Here is an 18,576-nt window from a genome sequence, read left to right as displayed (position 1 = left end):
AAGAGGCATCGCGCAATCGCGGGCGCAGGAGATACGCGGAGTTCTCGACGGCAAATAGGCTCACAGGAAATTGACGTCGATAGCGATAAGCAAAATGTTGTGATAAACCTTGGGCGATCGTTTTTTCTGGTTCTCGAGCCACCCATGGAGTTGTTGATACAGAAATCCTCGGAACACATTATGTCGTGTCATATTTGGTAGGTCTGCTTCCACTTATCTTGTGGATCGCTTGTCAAAAGAACGAGCTGGTGCCAGTCTTCTGTTTCTTCGTGTTCTGTTCCGTACCAACCACCAGACCGTTGCTTTCGGACACCATGCCTGCATTGCTGACTGCACAGAATTGCCGTGACAACATACACCTCGTTGTTGGTGCAGGTCCTCTGGCTGCTTCGAGATGCACAAAGTCGCTCGAAGTAGGTGCACGACCTATACTCATCGCGCCGGAGCACGATGACATTCACTTTAGCTTGGCTAAGCGAGTCGAGGACGGCAGCGTGATTTGGACCAAGAAGGACTTCGAGGACTCAGACCTTACAACGCTAGGAAGAGAAGAGGTGGACCATATCGTTGACGCAGTCTTTGTTAGTACCGGCTCGAAACATCCGTTGAGTATCCGAATATCCAGTTTGTGTAAGAGACTGCGCATACCAGTAAACGTGGTGGATGCTCCACAGCTATGCACATTTACACTACTATCCACGTACTCAGACGGACCACTACAGATCGGCATAACGACTTCGGGGCGAGGTTGCAAGCTTGCTTCACGAATACGAAGAGAGATCGCCACACTATTACCTAGAGATTTTGGTGCAGCTGTCGATAGATTAGGCACGATCCGCAGAAAGATTTGGGAGGAAGATAAGCTCGCAGAGCTACGGCAAGGCCAAGAAAATACACAGCTGGAAGAGGAGGATGAAGAGACAGAGAACCAGAAACATACTTTCAATACCCTTGTGAAAGAAGCCGAACCAGACCCAGAGCTTGCGCGAACAAGACGCATGCGGTGGCTGTCACAGATATGTGAATACTGGCCGCTAAAAAGACTGGCAGCTATCAGCGACGATGACATCGCTGGAATCCTCAATGCATACAGACGCAATTCACACAGCCATCAGCAGTCAGTTCAGCAGGCTGTCGAGGCAATCAAGGCAAGGAAAGGGACGATCACACTCGCAGGTTCGGGTCCTGGTCATGCATCGATGTTAACAGTTGCGACTCATGAGGCGATCAAGAATGCGCACTACATTCTAGCCGACAAACTTGTTCCTGCTGAGATCTTGGAGCTTATACCACGCAGGACACCAGTCCACATTGCGCGAAAGTTTCCTGGCAACGCCGATGCTGCTCAGGACGAAATGCACGAGCTTGCCTTGGCTGCCATGAAAGAAGGCAAGGACGTTCTAAGGTTGAAACAGGGCGACCCTTACCTTTATGGCCGTGGTGCAGAGGAAGTTGTGTTTTTCCGAGAACGTGGCTTCCAGGTACGAGTTCTGCCTGGTATCACGAGCGCACTCTCAGCTCCACTCTTTGCGGGAATACCTGTGACACATCGCGCCGTGGCTGATCAGGTCGTCATATGCACAGGAACAGGTAGGAAAGGCGCAGCACCTGAACCACCGTCCTACAGGAAGAGCAAGACTGTTGTGTTCCTGATGGCGCTGCACAGGCTGGATGCTCTGATCAACAGTCTCACTGGTGGCAAGGACACTGTCAACGTACGAAAACCTTGGCCTAAGACCACGCCTTGTGCAGTCATCGAGCGAGCTAGCTGTCCTGACCAGCGGGTCATCAGATCTACGCTGGAACATGTATGTCGGGCAATAGAAGTGGAGGGTTCACGACCGCCTGGCTTGATAGTGGTTGGCGCGGCTTGTGAAGTCCTGCATCAGTTGGGGTCGGACAAGCAGTGGATCGTGGAGGAAGGATTCAAAGGGCTAGACCAAACACCGGACGGAATGAATGATCTTGTTGCACTGCAGGAAGTACGAGATCAGTCACTGCTTGAGGATATACAAGCAAAAGTTGAGGCAAAGTCCGAGGTGGTTTCAGACGTGTCAATGCCGGTGCCCACAGTCACAGATTCACGGATTTCGAGTTGAACATCTTCATGTGCATTTGGTATCGTTCGGTATAGCATCATCATTTAGCATAGAACAGCGAGCGTTTGGCAACATAATAGGATCGCGTTGCTGGTAGAAATCTGTCAAGTGGGCGCAATCTGCTTTGTGAACGTTTGAGGCGTTGTGGTGTTGAAAAATAGATGTTTCAGGCATGCCCTTCTGCTACGATTGCCTCTCTAGACGTGCCACTTCCAATTCAAGCTGCCTGCCGTCTATGGCATCAAGTCAGAGGAGCGGTTTGAGCTCATTCGAGATTCTGCTTGTGCGCATCCGCCGGCAAGCTGCATCTTCGGGTTATACCTAAATTCGCATTACATAAGTTTCGAGGATCTCGTGATCTGGTGTTGGCTGATCAAGATCAATTTATGCATTCTATTGGGCCGCTTGCACGTTCATAGAAGAAAAGGCTGTAAATACCAAGCCATGCATACTAGTAGGTGGGATTCACGGCTCAAGAGTGGGATGATTCCAGAAAGAGCGCATTGTGCAATTGAGATCAAAAGATCTCGATAGTCGAGGCTGTCACAACAAAGGAGTTGGTACTCCACTATTTGCGACTTCCTCCGGGCCTTCCCATACTGCCAACCTTTAGCATCAAGTTGCCCCAAACCCTGCTACCGAATCTTCTATTTACCGCCAGTCCAAGTAAGCAAATCGCACCTGTTGCCTTTTTGTGTGTGGACACGAACCAATTCACCAGTAAAAATCGCAACGTCATATGTTCGGCTCCAATCTTGAAGAAACGTTTGAATCTTTTGTTGGACTTTTGACAGTATTCGAGGTTTAATCCCATCTCAAACGTCTGTTTCTAAATTAAGCGTATTTGCAGAGGCTGCTCCTTTCCTCTACCACAACATACGACGACAACAGCCACCGTGGCGTCCCAGGCCTTGAACTGGACTGGCATCCTTCAAAAGCCGCTGGAATCCTTGTTGACTTACTTGCCTGGTCAACCCTCGCCTGACCAGACTCTACCCCTCCTCGAAAGATACCTTACCACACTTTCATCCAACACTGTTCTCGGTTCTTTCCTCGCTACTGTTGTCGCCCTCCTCTTCGTCGCTGCTCGATTCTTTATGCATAGGTCCAGCTTTGCGCAACCCTACCAGAATGGTGGGCGATCACCATATGCGGCCTACGCCCAAACCAACCATAATGACCGCAGCATGTCAGACCTTTACGACTACGTAGATGAACAACATAACGTATTGCTACCATCTGGATACGCAAGTGCGCAGGTCTTTGACGAGGACGATGCGCCAGATACTATACACATCCGCTTTCGAGGTGATCAGTGGCCGATAGACTTTCCACCCTACTCTATAGCAGAAGAGAAGGTCCTCGTCAAGCACGTTCGTGATAGAGTTGCGTTGCGGCTAGGATTGGATGGGGAGGAAGACAGAATCAAATTGATGTACAAAGACAAAGAGTTGAAGTGGAATAGTGAGGCACTTCGCAAATATGGCTGCAAGCAGAACAGCGAGATCATGGCTATCCTGCAACAGGAGCCAGTGAACCATAACCGCAAAACCGATCGTGGGAAAGATAGTGAAAGTGAAGCATACGTTTCGTCAGCCAGGCCGACTAAGGAAGAAGGCCGACGTCGCTCAAACTCGACCTACAGAAGACGTGACCCAGTCGATGATCCACGATCTGGCTACCCTTCAGCAAACGGTCATCTTCATCCACACGACACACCACCTATGGGCAACACTCCGCCTCGCCAACCCTCGCCAATACGACCTACAAATCAAAGACCACAACGTCAATCATCCCCAGTGTCAAGTGCACCTCCAGCTCGTCCCACAGCTCCTGCAGTACAACCACCACAAGCAGACCCCTCCACAGATCTCGGCAAAATGCAACAGCTCCGATACGAGTTCCATTCACAATGGGTCCCTCTAATCGAAAGCTTCCTCCGATCACCTCCCTCAGACAGAGACGAGCGAGACAAAGAGTACAGAAGATTGAACGAGATTGCATACAAGAAAGTCTTTGAGCCTGGCGATCTGATGCAGCCGGAAGGAGCAGATAAGGTGGAGACCAAGGCGACGCGGAAGAAGTTGTATAATGAGGCTACGGGTATATTGAAAGATCTTGATAAGTATAAGCCGAGGGAAGGGAAATAGATGCTGTTCTACTACTGTCTCACAGCGGATGGAGTTTCTTGCGACTTTGGACTTTAGAGGGATTGAGCGCATGGTTTAATCCGTAGCCAAGCCCTGGTTTCGGGGCAAGTGCGTGACAGGCGCTGTGCAGGAGGATTCGCTCGAGCAGGCGCTTGTAGAAGAATGGATATGTTCCACGTTCTACTTGGGAGGTCAAAGCAAGTCGTTCCTATCTTGTGCAAAGTTCTAGTATCCTATACAACGCATGTCGTTCAGAGTAATCGAGGTTACTGTTGGTCTAGATCAGTATATACCTATTCCAGTGGTATACCAATGCTTTCCACGATAAAGGCCTATCCAACGGCCACCCTCAGCAAACTGCAACCACGGTACCCAACAATCTGCAGTCCCGAAACCTAAGCCTCTAAAGAAACTGATTGGCAACGGCTCAAAAAGCCATATCCCACACCTGGCAAAGTCATCGGATAGGAATGGGCCTATATACCACATGAAAACCAGCACGAAGAAAAAGTTTCCTGTCTGTCGCACTAGCTTGGGGAAGTGTGTCAGCTTGTTGAGGCGCCGCGAGAGTTCGGTCTGTGCTAGAATGCCCACTGCCTGGCTCATGAAGAAGATGAAAGGGTTGAGTGGCTTGCTTTGGACGATGGAGAATGTTGTACTGCTTGCTGAGGCGTGGATGCCTGCTGTCAGGCCGAAGGCGATGAGTAGTTGCAGCAGTCTTCCTAGCTGGCTTCTTGGATTGATGCCGAGTTTTGCTGTGAGGAGTTTGGAGGGTTCTGAGATGCCGTAGCGGAACATTTGATGCCACCAGGTTGACCACATACCAGCTAAGCCTTTGTTGCAGAGTGTCTCGAACATGTTGCCCCATTGTGGTGGGTACATCCAGACTTCGAGTAGGGGACATTTTGTAAGAGAATAGAGCTTGTCGCCGACGAGATATGGGAATACGGTTCCGAAGAAGAGTGGGTTGAGTGAGAAGATGAATGTTAGAGCTGACACTACGGATGTCATGCTTATGCTCAATCGGACGAATTTTGTAGCACCGGGTACGATCACATTCAGCCTTGCTAGCCATGGCCAGGGAGTGGGTGAGTCTAGAGATGCTACGCCGAGGTAGTAAGGATCTGTTACCACAATCGTCTTGAGCAGATCAAGCACAATGTAGTAACAGAGGAATTTGACGATGGACGATCGTTGTAGTCGCTTCAGAGTGCCCTGGTTGAGCTTCGAGGCTTCAGCAGATAGTGTAGGAGGGTTTCCTTCTGGCGGTTGGACTGTATACGTTTTTATTGGAACACGAAAATTCCAGTTGATACCTCGAAAACTTGTTATTAGATCTATTGACCAGTCCAGGAGGTGGTAGAAATCCTTGGGGTTTTCCTGCCACACCAAATGTCTGGTTACCTGTGAGGTGGTTGCTTGCCCATTTACTCCGCTACTCCTCGCTGTCTTCCCACGTTCACGAACATCTCCAGTCTGAGGATATTGTCTGCCTGTAGTCGAGCCATGGGAGTTCAACTCGTTCTTTGTGCGTGTTTTTCGCACTTCGACGCGTCGAAAGTCCTTACCAGGATCGTGAAGAAGTAGCAGCACTATTGTCATGATCAGACCCCAGAAGGCAGACAAGCCGATGCCATATCCTGAAGTTAATCCCACGGTTCTGACCTCTTGCCATATGAGGACCATATACGATATTGATGCTATGGTCAACAGCCATCGTGCCAGGATTGCCAAAGGCTTGGACAAGCGAGGAGTAAATGCAATACCTACTATCAGAAAAAGGATGGGTAACGTATCCCATGGGTAAACGAAAGGTCGGTGGACTGCATGATCAATTGCGAAGTTATACAAGTCTTGTCTTTGTTGCAGAACTTGTCGATATAGGGATGCGTGCATTATTTGCTTCATAGTCAGTAGACGTCTATCCTGATCAACAACTCGTTAGACCTTGAGGCAAGGACGACCGGGCACAAAGATGTTTTTTCTGAGCAACATTGTGGTGTCTCCACAGGTAAACCAGAGCACCTACAGGTTTACTATCTGGTGCGACTGATCACGTACGTCAGCTAGATAGTCATTACCTCGATCGCCACGAATAGTAGAAGGCACCTCAGTTCAGCATGTGCTTGAAGCAAGCCTATGTGGAAGCCGATAGTTGGACAGGACCATGAGAAGCCGTATATATTGGGGTTGAGATAGTGAAAAATAGTCGGCACAGTTTTACACGCTTTTTTCCAACAGGCCTTTCCATTCCGCGTACAAATTTCGAAGACTACCACTATTCGCACTGTTTACATGCGAAGAAAATCCGACGAATGTGTCAATGAGCATCTCCGCCTAGTCGAAAATTGCACACAATGATCCAATGATTAAAAAGTGCCTTTCTGCCTCATGCTAAGCATCAGAATATTGCTAATCACGAAAACCGCGCCTGTGAGTTTCACGTCCGCGCGCCACAGCTTGCTTGAGAGTCTTGCTTCGTCTACAACTGTGAATTGATCATGTAACCAAAGTCCAGATGGCAACCTCGAACGTGCCCGAACTGGCAGCAGGTAAGCTGCCGGATCTACCTGAAGCTGGATTCTACCTGCCCAACTTCATAACGAAAGAACAAGAAGAATACATCCTATCAGAGATCGCAAGGTTGCCAGAGGCGAGATGGGCTGTGCTAACTCACCGACGCTTGTTGTCATTGCCCTCACAACTGACAGGTCCTGCTAAAGACAAGTTGATCGACGCGCCTATGCCGGCCTTCCTCACCAAGATCATACTCGACAAGTTCAAAGAGTTGCACATCTTCGACGACTCTGCGCATGGTGCACCGAATCACTGCCTCGTAAATGAATACCAACCAGGTCAGGGTATCATGCCTCACGAGGACGGTCCCGCCTATTTCCCGATTACCGCAACGATCAGTCTGGCTGCTCATACAGTGCTGAATATTTACAAGAAGAATGAACAAGGTGAAAGAGAAGCTGCTCCCATATGGCGCATACTGCAAGAGCGTCGAAGCTTGCTCCTCACAACTGGAAGCATGTACAAGGATACACTGCACGGTATATTTGATCTAGAGCAAGACACGGACTTACAGTCAGGGTCTATCGCCAACTGGCAGTTGCTGGGAGACAAAAGCTCTTTTGAGAATGGCACTGCTAATAGACAGACTCGTGTCAGTCTCACTTATCGGGATGTCTTGAAAGTCGCCAAAATCGGATCAGCACTGAAGTTTATGAGCAAGAAATAAACCTTCGACACTGTTGCATTGGCTGACATCTCGAGCCCTTCGATGTGTATTGACAGCACAATGGAAAATAATGCTATGCGTCGGTATATACAGCTCACTTTGAGAACGCAAGAAGGGTTTCTTCTGCCGAGTGAGAAACCATCAGCTCGAGCTATCGCACAAAACTGAGCTGCCGATGTTCAACCACCCTCCTGGCATTTTTCACTATACCCCGGCTTTCGAGTTGTCCACATGAGTATGCGCAGTCAACATATTACCAAGAGTGGTAATACGACGTCATCGCAACATTTACCCCAGAGACATACGGAGTTGGTCGCTCGAAAGTTCATCTCCAAGAGCAGAGCTGCTGTTTTGTTACAGAGTACTGGAGTATGGCAGCATGTTACGGGGACAGAAACCTTGCTAAGAACTATGACGAAGTACCAGTCTTTGACATTTTGGCTCATATCATCTACAGCTCTCCCTCCCTTATAACCTCTCTTTATGTGCTACTAGACCTTATCAGCTAGCTAGATTGACCTCTTCTTGAAGCCTTCCTTGTTCATCCCCAATTTCTACCGATGAAGAAGAGAGTACTTGTTGGGTACGGTGTCGACATTGATGCCATTGCAGGATGGCTGGGCTCCTACAAAGGTGAAGATTCCACCAGTGATATCAGTCGTGGCTACTTCGCTGGTACGATTGGCGTGGAAAGACTATTGAAGATGTTCGACAAGTACGATATGAAAGCGACGTGGTTCATCCCAGGACATTCTCTCGAAACCTTTCCTGAACAGTGTGCAATGATCCGGGACAAGGGTCATGAGATTGGTCTTCATGGGTATAGCCACGAAAACCCGGTGGATATGAGTCTCGAGCAACAAAGGGAAATTCTAGATTATACTTACAAGATGATAACCAAATTCTGCAACGGCAAACCACCAAGAGGAACTGTAAGTGGGCTTCTCATTATCCACGGCCTATTTACGTATACTTATCACTGAAAACTAGGTCGCTCCCTGGTGGGAGGTGTCCAAAGAAGCTACGGAGCTTTACCTCTCGTACGGCATCGAGTACGATCATAGCATGTCTCACCACGACTGCCAAGCATACTACCTTCGGACAGGCGACGAGTGGACCAAGATTGACTATTCACAGCCCGCTAAGACCTGGATGCACCCTCTCAAAGCAGGAAGTCAGACAGGCATGGTCGAAATTCCTGCTAACTGGTACCTCGACGATCTCCCTCCCATGATGTTCATGAAAAAGGTTCCAAATTCCCACGGTTGGGTTGATACTCGATCTGTCGAGGCATTGTGGAGAGATCACTTCGACTATTTCTACCGAGAATATGATGAGTTCATCTTTCCGATGACAATCCATCCAGATGTATCAGGTAAGACCGTTGAATCGATGTTTGCAAAGCTATGAACTAACATGTCTAAAGGCCATCCTCACGTGCTACTAATGCATGAGAGGTTGATAGAATACATTAATCAGCATGAGGGTGTTGAGTGGGTCACAATGGTTGAGATGGTAGATGAGTTCAAGAAGCGGGAAAAGCCTGCTGATGGCGCCATGCTGCCAGCTACGCCAGAAGATGTTGCGAAGAAATTAGGAGTGGCCTAGATACAACACTGACAAGGATGTCCTTTGTCCCTTCTTGCTTGGTGTTTAATGGTCTCTGTAGTCTCGCGTGAGATCAGTCAATAGCTGATAGTACGGCGGCGACCTCTTGCTCTTAGCTGCAGCACAACGAACCACCTTCCTGAGGTTTCCATTGGTGCTTATTGTGGTATTCCTGTTGCTTGTAACTGAAGAAAGAATATGGTTCTGCGAGTGAATCAGGCAAACGTCTAGAATCACAATGGGTGTGGACTTTAGAAAGCGGTGGCGAAAACAGGCTCAAAATAGCCCCATCACGCAAGTGCCCGGAGGACCCAACTCCGGCAGCCGCGAAGGCGATCTACGCGCACTGGCTCCTTCTTGAAACAGAGATCATCTGCACAGCAGGTGAACTCAACGTCATACTGCTCGTATCTGCCCACAGGCTTTTCACTTCACACGACTCAAACGCACTGTCATACCTCATCGTGACACGGCGTTATTGATCATTTTATAGACCAACCACTGTTCTAGACGCGACACCATTGACGACCTGGGTCGCGCTGGTCGCAAAACCCGCTTATCTGTACTCCGCGACGACGCAGTGCGCACTATACCGACTGCTGGTCCATGCGACTCGTTGCGCCATTCATTTGATCGACTCACTCACAGCTACTCTTACATACCAACTGTACCACATCGAGCTCACCGCTATACTCGGTGACTGTCGACCCCTCACCGTCGCGTCTCTCGTCAGTCGACTTATCAGTCGCTGATGGTGACGCGCAAACTTCCTCCATTGCAATATGGCTGTGCCGCCTGGCGCCAGCGACAAGAAAAGAGTAAAAGTTTATGAATTACGCGAGAATGATTGGTACGATCGAGGAACCGGCTTTTGCACCGGTCAGATTATCAATGTATGTGCACATGGCGTAGATTTCAACCTCACGCGACACGTTGGGAAGAACACTTCGCTAACAGCTTTTAGCAGGATGAACCCCGGATCTACGTCGAGTCGGAGGAGCAGCCTAGCAAGATGCTACTGGAAACTAGGATCGTTAAGGACGACAGCTATCAGAAGCAGCAGGACACCCTCATAGTCTGGACCGAGCCTAATGGAACCGACATGGCTCTTAGTTTTCAAGAGGCGGAAGGTTGTGCTGCTATGTGGGAATTTGTCCATGCGGTGCAACAACAACTGCTGGCTATGGCCGACGACGGTCTTTCCGACGACGCTCTCGACAATATTACCACTTCTTTCAGCCTGAGCCACCCAGAATTAGGAAACCTAGACGAGATCGACTCCAATATTCGTACTGCGAGCCTGTCACAAGCTGGCCGCACAGCTCTGGCTGCCTTTCTTCTTAAGGAGGACTATGTGCGCAAGCTAATTAAGCTGGTAGAAATGGCCGAAGATTTAGAAAGTCTTTCCGATCTTCACAGGTTGTGCAATATCATGAAGGCTCTGATACTCATGAACGATAATTCCGTCATCGAGCATCTAGTCACAGACGACATTATTCTCGGCGTGGTCGGTGCCCTTGAGTACGATCCTGACTTTCCTACCCACAAGGCCAACCACAGACAGTATCTCTCGGACGAGTCAAGGTTCAAGCAAGTTGTTGAAATCAGGGATGAGGTCATAAGAAGAAAGATACGGCAGACCTGGAGGTTGCAATATCTGAAGGATGTCGTGCTTGCCAGAATACTGGACGATCCAACGTTCGGTGTTCTGAACTCCTTGATCTTCTTTTATCAGATCGATATCGTCCAGCACCTGCAGTCTAATGGACCCTTCCTCAAAGAGCTCTTCAGTATATTCACCAACGAAAAAGAAGACATCAAAAGGAAGGAGCAAGGTGTACATTTCATCCAGCAATGTTGTGCTGTCGCAAAAACCCTTCAGATGCAGAACAGAGCTACACTTCTAAACAATTTCATCGCCAACGGACTTTTCAACGTCATAGCGTTCGCAATCAAACATCCAAGTGCTGCTGTGAGAACTACAGGAATAGATATCCTGACGGCACTCATGGACCACGACCCTCATATGATTCGTGGCTTTATGCTTAAGGCTGTCCACGACAAAAAGGCTCCCCTCACTGACCTCATGATTGACCTCCTCCACGTCGAGACAGACTTGGGTGTGAAGAACCAACTAGCCGATTCCATCAAGATACTCCTCGATCCGCAACCACCACAACCTGAAGGACCAGCTGGAAGGCCGGGCGCTGAGTACATGTCAAAGCTCACGCGGCCGCAACTTACTCCGACTCAGGCTGCAAACGAGCAATTTGCTCAGGACTACTTTGATCGATCTTCAAGGAAACTTTTCATACCACTCAAGAATCTGGAGAACCGACAGGACATGAACATGAGCTATCAGGAAGTGACACTATTTTCCTACATTGTCGAGATACTCACATTTTTCATCCGACAACATTCATTACGGAGTCGGCCATTCGTGGCGGCTGATGGGTTGACCGCAAGAGTGGCACAGCTACTGCTTGCTCCGCAAAAATCCGTCAGATTGACTGCTGTAAAGTTCTTCCGGACATGTATAGCGCTGCAAGATCAATTCTACACGACACAAGTAGTTTCAAAAAGCAACGCGCTGGATGCCATCCTCGACACCGTAATCGAGACAATGCCACGCGACAATCTCCTCAACTCTGCCTGTTTGGAGCTGTTTGCACATGTACAGAAAGAGATGATTAAACCGGTCATTCTGCACCTTGGTCATAATTTCCGACTCAAACTGCAGGATATTACTTATGTCAGCACCTTCCAGGACATACTTGATAGGTTCGACCAGCTTACCAACCAGCACGATAGCGATTTGATCTTGTTCAGCAATGACGAAGAGACGACACCCGCCAACCGCCGGAACATAGCCGGGCAGTGGTCCTTGCAGGATATGGATCCTGAGCAGGAAACATATTTTGCCACTTCCGACGACGATGAGGAAGAGTCAGTGTCCGACATCGCCTCGAAAGGGGCCGGTTCGGATCGTATGCAATGGCAGCGAAGGCGTATGCGGTCTAGTATGGTCAATGGCGGTGCATCGCCTGTACAGAAACCACTAGTAGACTACCCATACGAAGAAGACGATGACGATATTGGCGACGCGAAACATGAAGCAGGAGTGGCCACACCTAGAACACCTCCAACGCCCGAGAGCGATAAAGATAGTACTATTGAGACAAGAAATACTGGTAGAAAATTACAGCCATCGCCAGACATTAAAGAGGATCAAAGTCCACCAGAACGTATAGCCGAAAAGCGAAGGCGGCAGGAAGGCGACGATGAGGACGAACTTGACAAAATCTCGATCAAGAGGAGGAATTCAACGTCAAGCAATTCCAGCTTGGCTTCAAATTCGTCACTCCGCCGTAAAAAGGGCTTTTTGAGATCGAAACAAGCAGACTTTTCGAGCAGCCCTGAAGAGCACACTGATACGAAGAAGCCACGAAAACTCGCGATTAGCTTGACGACAGGGAATCGATCCCAAGAGCCGACAGATGAGAACCGTGCACCAGAATCTACAAAGTCGAAGAAATGAACTGTTCAGCATGTCGTGCTACCTAGATGTGGTCACACAGCTTTATGACACACGCCAGAATTAGACACCAGACAACACAACGTCAACTTCGATATGATAGGGGCAGATTGCGTGGATAATGTCCAACCAGCAGCATGAGCATCTACAAGTGCTCCCACAGAGCCACGTCCTCTCGAATAGCAAAGATGGCCTAGATTGACCATCTTCATCAACACTTGATGTTCAGGAGGGTTCTTCCAGAAAGGCTGCAGCATCAGATGCACTTCGGGTGTAGTGCTTCAACTTTGTGACAGCAATAGCTCTTGCTCAAAGAGTACAAAACAAATGGACAGCTTGATGGCTTCACCTATACAGATAGAATAGGAAGGTGTAGACGAGCACGAGATCTTCACGAAATGATAAGATTGGCGAACTTCAAGCCACAATGTGGACACAATTTTCGAGGTTTAACAGTGTCCAGCCAATCTCACTTGTATGATAACCCACCAAAGAATTCGAGATGGAGCTTGGGAAGAGCTACTCCCCACCTCTCGAGAAATTTACGATCTAATGATGTCGTGTCAATTTTTACTCTTGTTGCATATGAATCTGTTGGCCTGCTTTTCTTTTCCTTCTCCTCAGCTTGTACGACAGTACCTATGCTGTCTTTCTCGTGCAGGTAAATTGAGTGTGAACGACTTCAAGAGCTTTGCGTTCACTGTACTCATAAAGCTCTGCTTTGTGTCTTCTTGAGCTTCTGTTGATTTGCGCATAAGGAAATTATACCACTCATACTCTACCCTATTAGCACGAGATTCGATTTCTCTTTCAAAATATGGCCAAGGATACCGCCATTACCACTCGCGCAACGAGTGTCGATTTCGGCACCGGCGGCATGGGCTCCTCCTCAAACTCATCCTCCCCAACCCACGCCTTCGACCATGCGCCAGCCGAAGTCGTCGATGCGCACGACCGACGAGCTTCGGATCGTCGTGTGAACAAGAAGTTGACCTGGGGTGAAAAGTTTACATACTTCAAGACGAAAGAGTTTTGGTCGATCCTTGCGCTTGGCCAGATTCTGGCGATTGCTGTTACGGGCACGAACACCTTGTCGACATTCTTGGTCATTGAGGGGACGAGTATCCCGGCGTTTCAGAGTCTGTTCAACTATGTGTTGCTGAGTGCAACTTATGGCAGCTATACAGTGTATAAGTATGGGTTCAAGGGGTATGGGAAGCTGTTGCTTAAGGATGGGTGGAAGTGTATGTTCTCTCTTGAGTTGTGTTGAGTGTATGCTGGAGCTAATGCTTGCATAGACCTGATCCTCTCCTTCTTCGACGTAGAAGGAAATTACTTCACCGTCCTCGCCTACCGATACACCACCATCCTCTCAGCCCAACTCATCAACTTCTGGGCCATCGTTATCGTCGTCACAATCTCTTACTTCTTCCTCAAAGTACGCTACCACTGGGCTCAGATCCTAGGTATCTTCATATGCATCGGCGGCATGGGCATCCTCCTCGCCTCAGACCATATCCAAGGCGTCAACGGCGGCGATATCCCCCGCAGCAGCCAGCTCAAGGGTGACCTCTTCGCCCTCGTCGGTGCAACCTGCTACGGTCTCAGCAACGTCTATGAGGAGTGGTTCGTCTCCGGCCGCCCTCTCTACGAGGTCATTGGCCAGCTTGGCTTCTGGGGCATAATCATCAACGGTGTCCAGGCGGCTATCTTCGATCGAAGCTCCTTCCGCACCGCGACTTGGAACAGCAAGGTTGGCGCCTATCTGACCGGGTATACCCTCATTCTCTCGCTCTTCTACACCCTCGTTCCGATCCTGTACCGCCTCGCCTCCGCCGCATTTTTCAACATCTCGTTATTGACGGGAAATTTCTGGGGTGTAATTATCGGAACCGCGGTGTTTGGGTATACAGTGCATTGGATGTACCCTATTGCGTTTGCGCTGATCATGGTTGGGCATTTTGTCTATTTTCTTGGTAAGGGCGTGCTTGGAGAGGCGAAGAAGGCGTGGCTCGGGGAGCAGCAGGAGCGTGGGCATAGTGGATTGTTTACTGCGAGGAGGAAGATTGAGAAGGAGCAGGTTTCTATGGAGGCGCCTGCGGCAGGGACTGGAAGGGGTGAAGGGCATGAGGGTGCTGGTATCGTTTGAGAACACATAGAGAGGTAGAGATCACGATTTGATGACATGATGGTGGGCGGTGTAGCATAGGTATAGATGGGTATCATCTCGACCAGATATCATGGCATGTTTCGGGGTTGTATATATCACCTTACATAATTTTGTGGACTAGACATTCACTTGTTGATATGTACTTCTCAGCTGAAGCAATAGCCTCCTTTAGTGTACATTCGTGCTTGTGCGTAATAATGCGGGCATATAACGAGAATTATGAAAGTGTGACTGCTTCCCTCAATGTGGTAAATGATACATTAAACCGCTGTTGATGTGTGAATGAACTTGTGGGCTCGGAGCTCCACATTCACGTCCCTGCCAACTCCAAGCACAATCCCAGTTGAGAACATCGAATCAGGTTGCAAGTACTGCCCTGCAAGGCATCTTTCAACGTACGGCTGAAGTAGGCCGTGTCGGTTGCGCAGACGATGGCCTGCTTTCTCGTCGTTGTGGGAGCACAATTCTCACTTCACTCATCAAGTCATGCAGAGAACGCTCGTCCTTGACGCTTTTTATGTCGCAAAATGCCTTTGATTGTAATGCTCTCACCTATGTCAATCATCAATCAATGGAACCCTATTCGAAGAGACGCAGGCTGAACAGTGGAGAAGATCAGCTAGTTGATGGCCAAAACACCTTTGGAAATACTACCTTGAATGGGCAATCTCGTGCTATATTTGGTAATCTATATGGAACTCACAATCACTACTGTGATCAGACAAAGAATGATGGCGATGCCACATCGGTACCGGATAGGCGCAAGAGGCTGGTGGCTTCCCTGACATTCAAGAGAATGGACGCTCGTCAGCACAACATCGCAACAGCTATGCCAAAGACATGTATATGGCTGTTCCGACACAATGCATTCAAGCAATGGACCGACGATGACGAGATATCCCAGCATGGCGGTTTCCTGTGGATCAAAGGCAAGCCAGGCTGCGGCAAATCTACCATCATGAAAGGTGCTCTAGCCTGGGCAAACAAACAAAAACCAAAGAGAAACTGGATCACTGTCTCGTACTTCTTCAATGCTCGTGCTCCCGACGCCCTGGAGAAGTCTGCCCTTGGCCTCTATCAGTCACTGGTTCACCAAATCCTTCAAGTCGCTCCTCAATTCGTGTCAGATTTCGAGGACATGTTCTCGTGGAAGGCTGTAGACGACACTATGGTCTATACCACTACCGAGCTTCAAGGGTTCCTTCTTCAGGTTGCAAGAAATCCCGAGAGGCCTTCACTGTGTGTCTTCATTGACGCGTTGGACGAAGGAGACGACAAGGATGTACGAGCTCTCATAGCTTTCCTTGAAGAGCTTACAGACGATACGGATTCGATGCCTGCTTTAAGAGTCTGCTTGTCAAGCCGACACTATCCTCATATCACCATCAAGAGAGGCTTGTCTCTTGTGGTAGAAAAGCAGCGCGACCACGACCACGACATTGAAATCTATGTTCGGAAAAAGCTTTTCATTGCTGATGATGCCAACATCGGTGATCTTCATGTCGCTGTTTATCGAAAATCGGCAAGCATCTTTCTATGGGTAGTCCTGGTAGTTCCTATCTTGAATCATATGTACGACCGAGGCAAAAACATCAGCGACATGATGCGCTACCTCGAATCACTTCCTAAAGATCTGGAAGGCTTGTTTGCTGAAATCCTAGCAAGAGATGCCGATGAGGTCAGAAATTGTGTCTCCCTGCTTCAGTGGGTGCTGTTTGCCTCACGACCCTTGACCGCCGTCGAACTCTACCTTGCTATTCAACACAGCTGGGCACGTCCAGAAGAAGATGAGATTCCGATACTTCAAGATGCGCCCTTGTCGAGATACCTGCTCAACAACTCACGTGGTCTGGTGGAATATACGAAATCCGAGCCTCAGACTATTCAGTTCATTCACGAAACGGTTCGCGAATTCCTCGTCGGTACTAGCGGGCTGGCTGAGGTCGATCCCGCACTGAAAGACAATCTACATGGTTGGAGTCATGCCAAATTGTCTCAGGCTTGTCTCAGCTACTTCAGCCGTACTTACTCCAGACTGCCTAGCGACATTCACGATGTTGTCAAAAATGACCCTCTTCCTGGTACTCCTCGCCATATCCGTGTTGTCCATAGGAGGAAGAGTGCGAAGATCAGGGGCAAGATTGACAGTGAATTGCCTTTCATGCGATATGCGATCGAAAATGTACTTGTGCATACTGAAGCAGCACAGCAAAATGGCGTCCCACAGGACTCCTGCTGGAGGTTGCTGATGAAAGGAGATTTTGGTGTTCATGACGGTTGGAGAGTGCTTCGGAACATCTTTGAGAAGCACGATATACAATGCCTCGACTCTACAGTGACATTGCTGTACATAGTCGTCGAGCTGAAGCTACCAATCTTAGTCGATAAACTAGCTGCCATGCCTGGCGCCGTCGATGTTGAGTGCGGTCGATATGGAAGTGCTTTGCAGGCTGCTTGTCATGGTGGGGACGAGTATATCGTGCAATGTTTGATCGATCACGGTGCAGATGTTGATAAGGAGGGTGGTGAGCACAAGCACTCGCTTCCTGCGGCATTCCATGGCGAACACTTCCACATCGCACGACTGCTGATCAGCCACGGTGCTAGTCTAAATCTCGAAATGTTCCTCAAAGCACTAAGCTATCATCATGATCGTGCTTCAGAAGAAGAAATATCGATACTGCATGATTTGACCTTACCTCCAGGCGTCTACGATAATGCAGAAATAGGAGAGCTACTCTGCCTAGCTGCAGGTCGAGGCACTACTGCATTCGTTGCTCGTCTGCTACCACGAGTGAGTGATGTAAATCTTGTTTGTAAATACACTTGGCGCACCAAGTATAATACAGCACTTGTCGCAGCTGCTAGCAACGGGAACTTGGAGGTGGTTTCGTTACTCCTGGACCATGGCGCTGGTATTGAAGTTACAGGCATCAACGAACTGACGGCACTTGTCGCAGCTGCTAGCAACGGAAAACTCGAATGCGTCAAACTACTGGTGAGTCGAGGAGCGAACGTTCATGTAGTAGGCCTCGGAGATTCTGCGTTGAGCAGGGCTGCAGGTGGTGGTCATGCAGAAATAGTCAAGGTACTCCTGGCAGCAGGTGCAAATATCAACGATGGATCTTTCGCGCTTGCAGGTGCTGCACAAGAAGGACATTATGAAGTCGCCAAGTTACTCATTGAGAGTGGTGCAGATGTCAATGCTTCGGACAAGGAGTCTTTCTATCGCGTCCCGTTGTGTGCGGCTATACGGGGCGGAGAGCCTGCAATTGTTGAGCTCCTACTTTCTGCAGGCGCTTCAATCGATGTCCAACTCGACATGCACGAATGGCTCTCCCCGTTGTTCCACGATGGCTGTACGACAACGCTAGAGCACCTGTTGAAAACAAAACAAACTGAATACGCTGAGAAAATCCGACAATTGCACGACATGCAGCAGTGGACTCACTGCGGCCACTCGCGTACTTGCCCGATATCAGTGCCGCAAGTCAAAAGTCTCTCTCTCGAGGCCATGTGTTCAGAAGCTGAATATGCTCGGTTCTGTGAAGAAGCTGAACTAGACTTTTCGGAGTAACGATAAGTGGGTTCTGCGCCGGCATGCTGACAGAAATGCGGCATATGTCTTCGCAGGTGGAAAGTTGGTATGAGAAGCTCAATTGATATGCAGTGGAAGCCTCGGAACAGGAACGTTCGTAAAGTTTACTCAATCATCACGAAAACGATGAAGCGGCGCGGAGTTAAGAGCATTCAAAAATGAATACAGAATG

At 49.0% G+C, this 18,576-nt stretch overlaps 7 protein-coding genes across 7 annotated transcripts; all 7 read left to right on the top strand.

Moving 5' to 3' along the window:
• Nucleotides 1-314: 314 nt before the first annotated feature.
• On the top strand, nucleotides 315-2,099 carry MET1 (uroporphyrin-III C-methyltransferase; the record flags this gene model as incomplete). The annotated part of the gene is made up of 2 exons (XM_064898475.1): nucleotides 315-630; nucleotides 709-2,099. The coding sequence occupies 2 exons, from the start codon at nucleotides 315-317 to the stop codon at nucleotides 2,097-2,099; spliced, it is 1,707 nt and encodes a 568-aa protein (XP_064754432.1).
• A 1,187-nt stretch (nucleotides 2,100-3,286) lies between these two features.
• LTR64_004126 (uncharacterized protein) lies at nucleotides 3,287-4,249 on the top strand (the record flags this gene model as incomplete). Its single annotated transcript, XM_064898474.1, has 1 exon — nucleotides 3,287-4,249. The coding sequence occupies one exon, from the start codon at nucleotides 3,287-3,289 to the stop codon at nucleotides 4,247-4,249; it is 963 nt and encodes a 320-aa protein (XP_064754431.1).
• Nucleotides 4,250-6,767: 2,518 nt separating this feature from the next.
• Nucleotides 6,768-7,493, top strand: LTR64_004125 (uncharacterized protein; the record flags this gene model as incomplete). Its single annotated transcript, XM_064898473.1, has 1 exon — nucleotides 6,768-7,493. The coding sequence occupies one exon, from the start codon at nucleotides 6,768-6,770 to the stop codon at nucleotides 7,491-7,493; it is 726 nt and encodes a 241-aa protein (XP_064754430.1).
• A 560-nt stretch (nucleotides 7,494-8,053) lies between these two features.
• On the top strand, nucleotides 8,054-9,101 carry LTR64_004124 (uncharacterized protein; the record flags this gene model as incomplete). The annotated part of the gene is made up of 3 exons (XM_064898472.1): nucleotides 8,054-8,425; nucleotides 8,484-8,868; nucleotides 8,920-9,101. 3 exons carry the CDS (start codon nucleotides 8,054-8,056, stop codon nucleotides 9,099-9,101), a joined length of 939 nt encoding a protein of 312 aa, XP_064754429.1.
• A 782-nt stretch (nucleotides 9,102-9,883) lies between these two features.
• Nucleotides 9,884-12,639, top strand: PSY2 (Platinum sensitivity protein; the record flags this gene model as incomplete). The annotated part of the gene is made up of 2 exons (XM_064898471.1): nucleotides 9,884-9,994; nucleotides 10,066-12,639. 2 exons carry the CDS (start codon nucleotides 9,884-9,886, stop codon nucleotides 12,637-12,639), a joined length of 2,685 nt encoding a protein of 894 aa, XP_064754428.1.
• Nucleotides 12,640-13,453: 814 nt separating this feature from the next.
• Nucleotides 13,454-14,785, top strand: LTR64_004122 (uncharacterized protein; the record flags this gene model as incomplete). The annotated part of the gene is made up of 2 exons (XM_064898470.1): nucleotides 13,454-13,880; nucleotides 13,935-14,785. The coding sequence occupies 2 exons, from the start codon at nucleotides 13,454-13,456 to the stop codon at nucleotides 14,783-14,785; spliced, it is 1,278 nt and encodes a 425-aa protein (XP_064754427.1).
• Nucleotides 14,786-15,377: 592 nt separating this feature from the next.
• LTR64_004121 (uncharacterized protein) lies at nucleotides 15,378-18,383 on the top strand (the record flags this gene model as incomplete). Its single annotated transcript, XM_064898469.1, has 2 exons — nucleotides 15,378-17,600; nucleotides 17,646-18,383. 2 exons carry the CDS (start codon nucleotides 15,378-15,380, stop codon nucleotides 18,381-18,383), a joined length of 2,961 nt encoding a protein of 986 aa, XP_064754426.1.
• Between the last annotated feature and the right edge of the window lie 193 nt (nucleotides 18,384-18,576).

Source organism: Lithohypha guttulata (genome assembly GCF_036872675.1).
Source record: "Lithohypha guttulata strain CCFEE 5908 chromosome Unknown scaffold_3, whole genome shotgun sequence".
Taxonomy (NCBI): Eukaryota; Fungi; Ascomycota; class Eurotiomycetes; order Chaetothyriales; family Trichomeriaceae; genus Lithohypha; species Lithohypha guttulata.
This window is presented reverse-complemented; position numbering and strand designations above follow the sequence as displayed.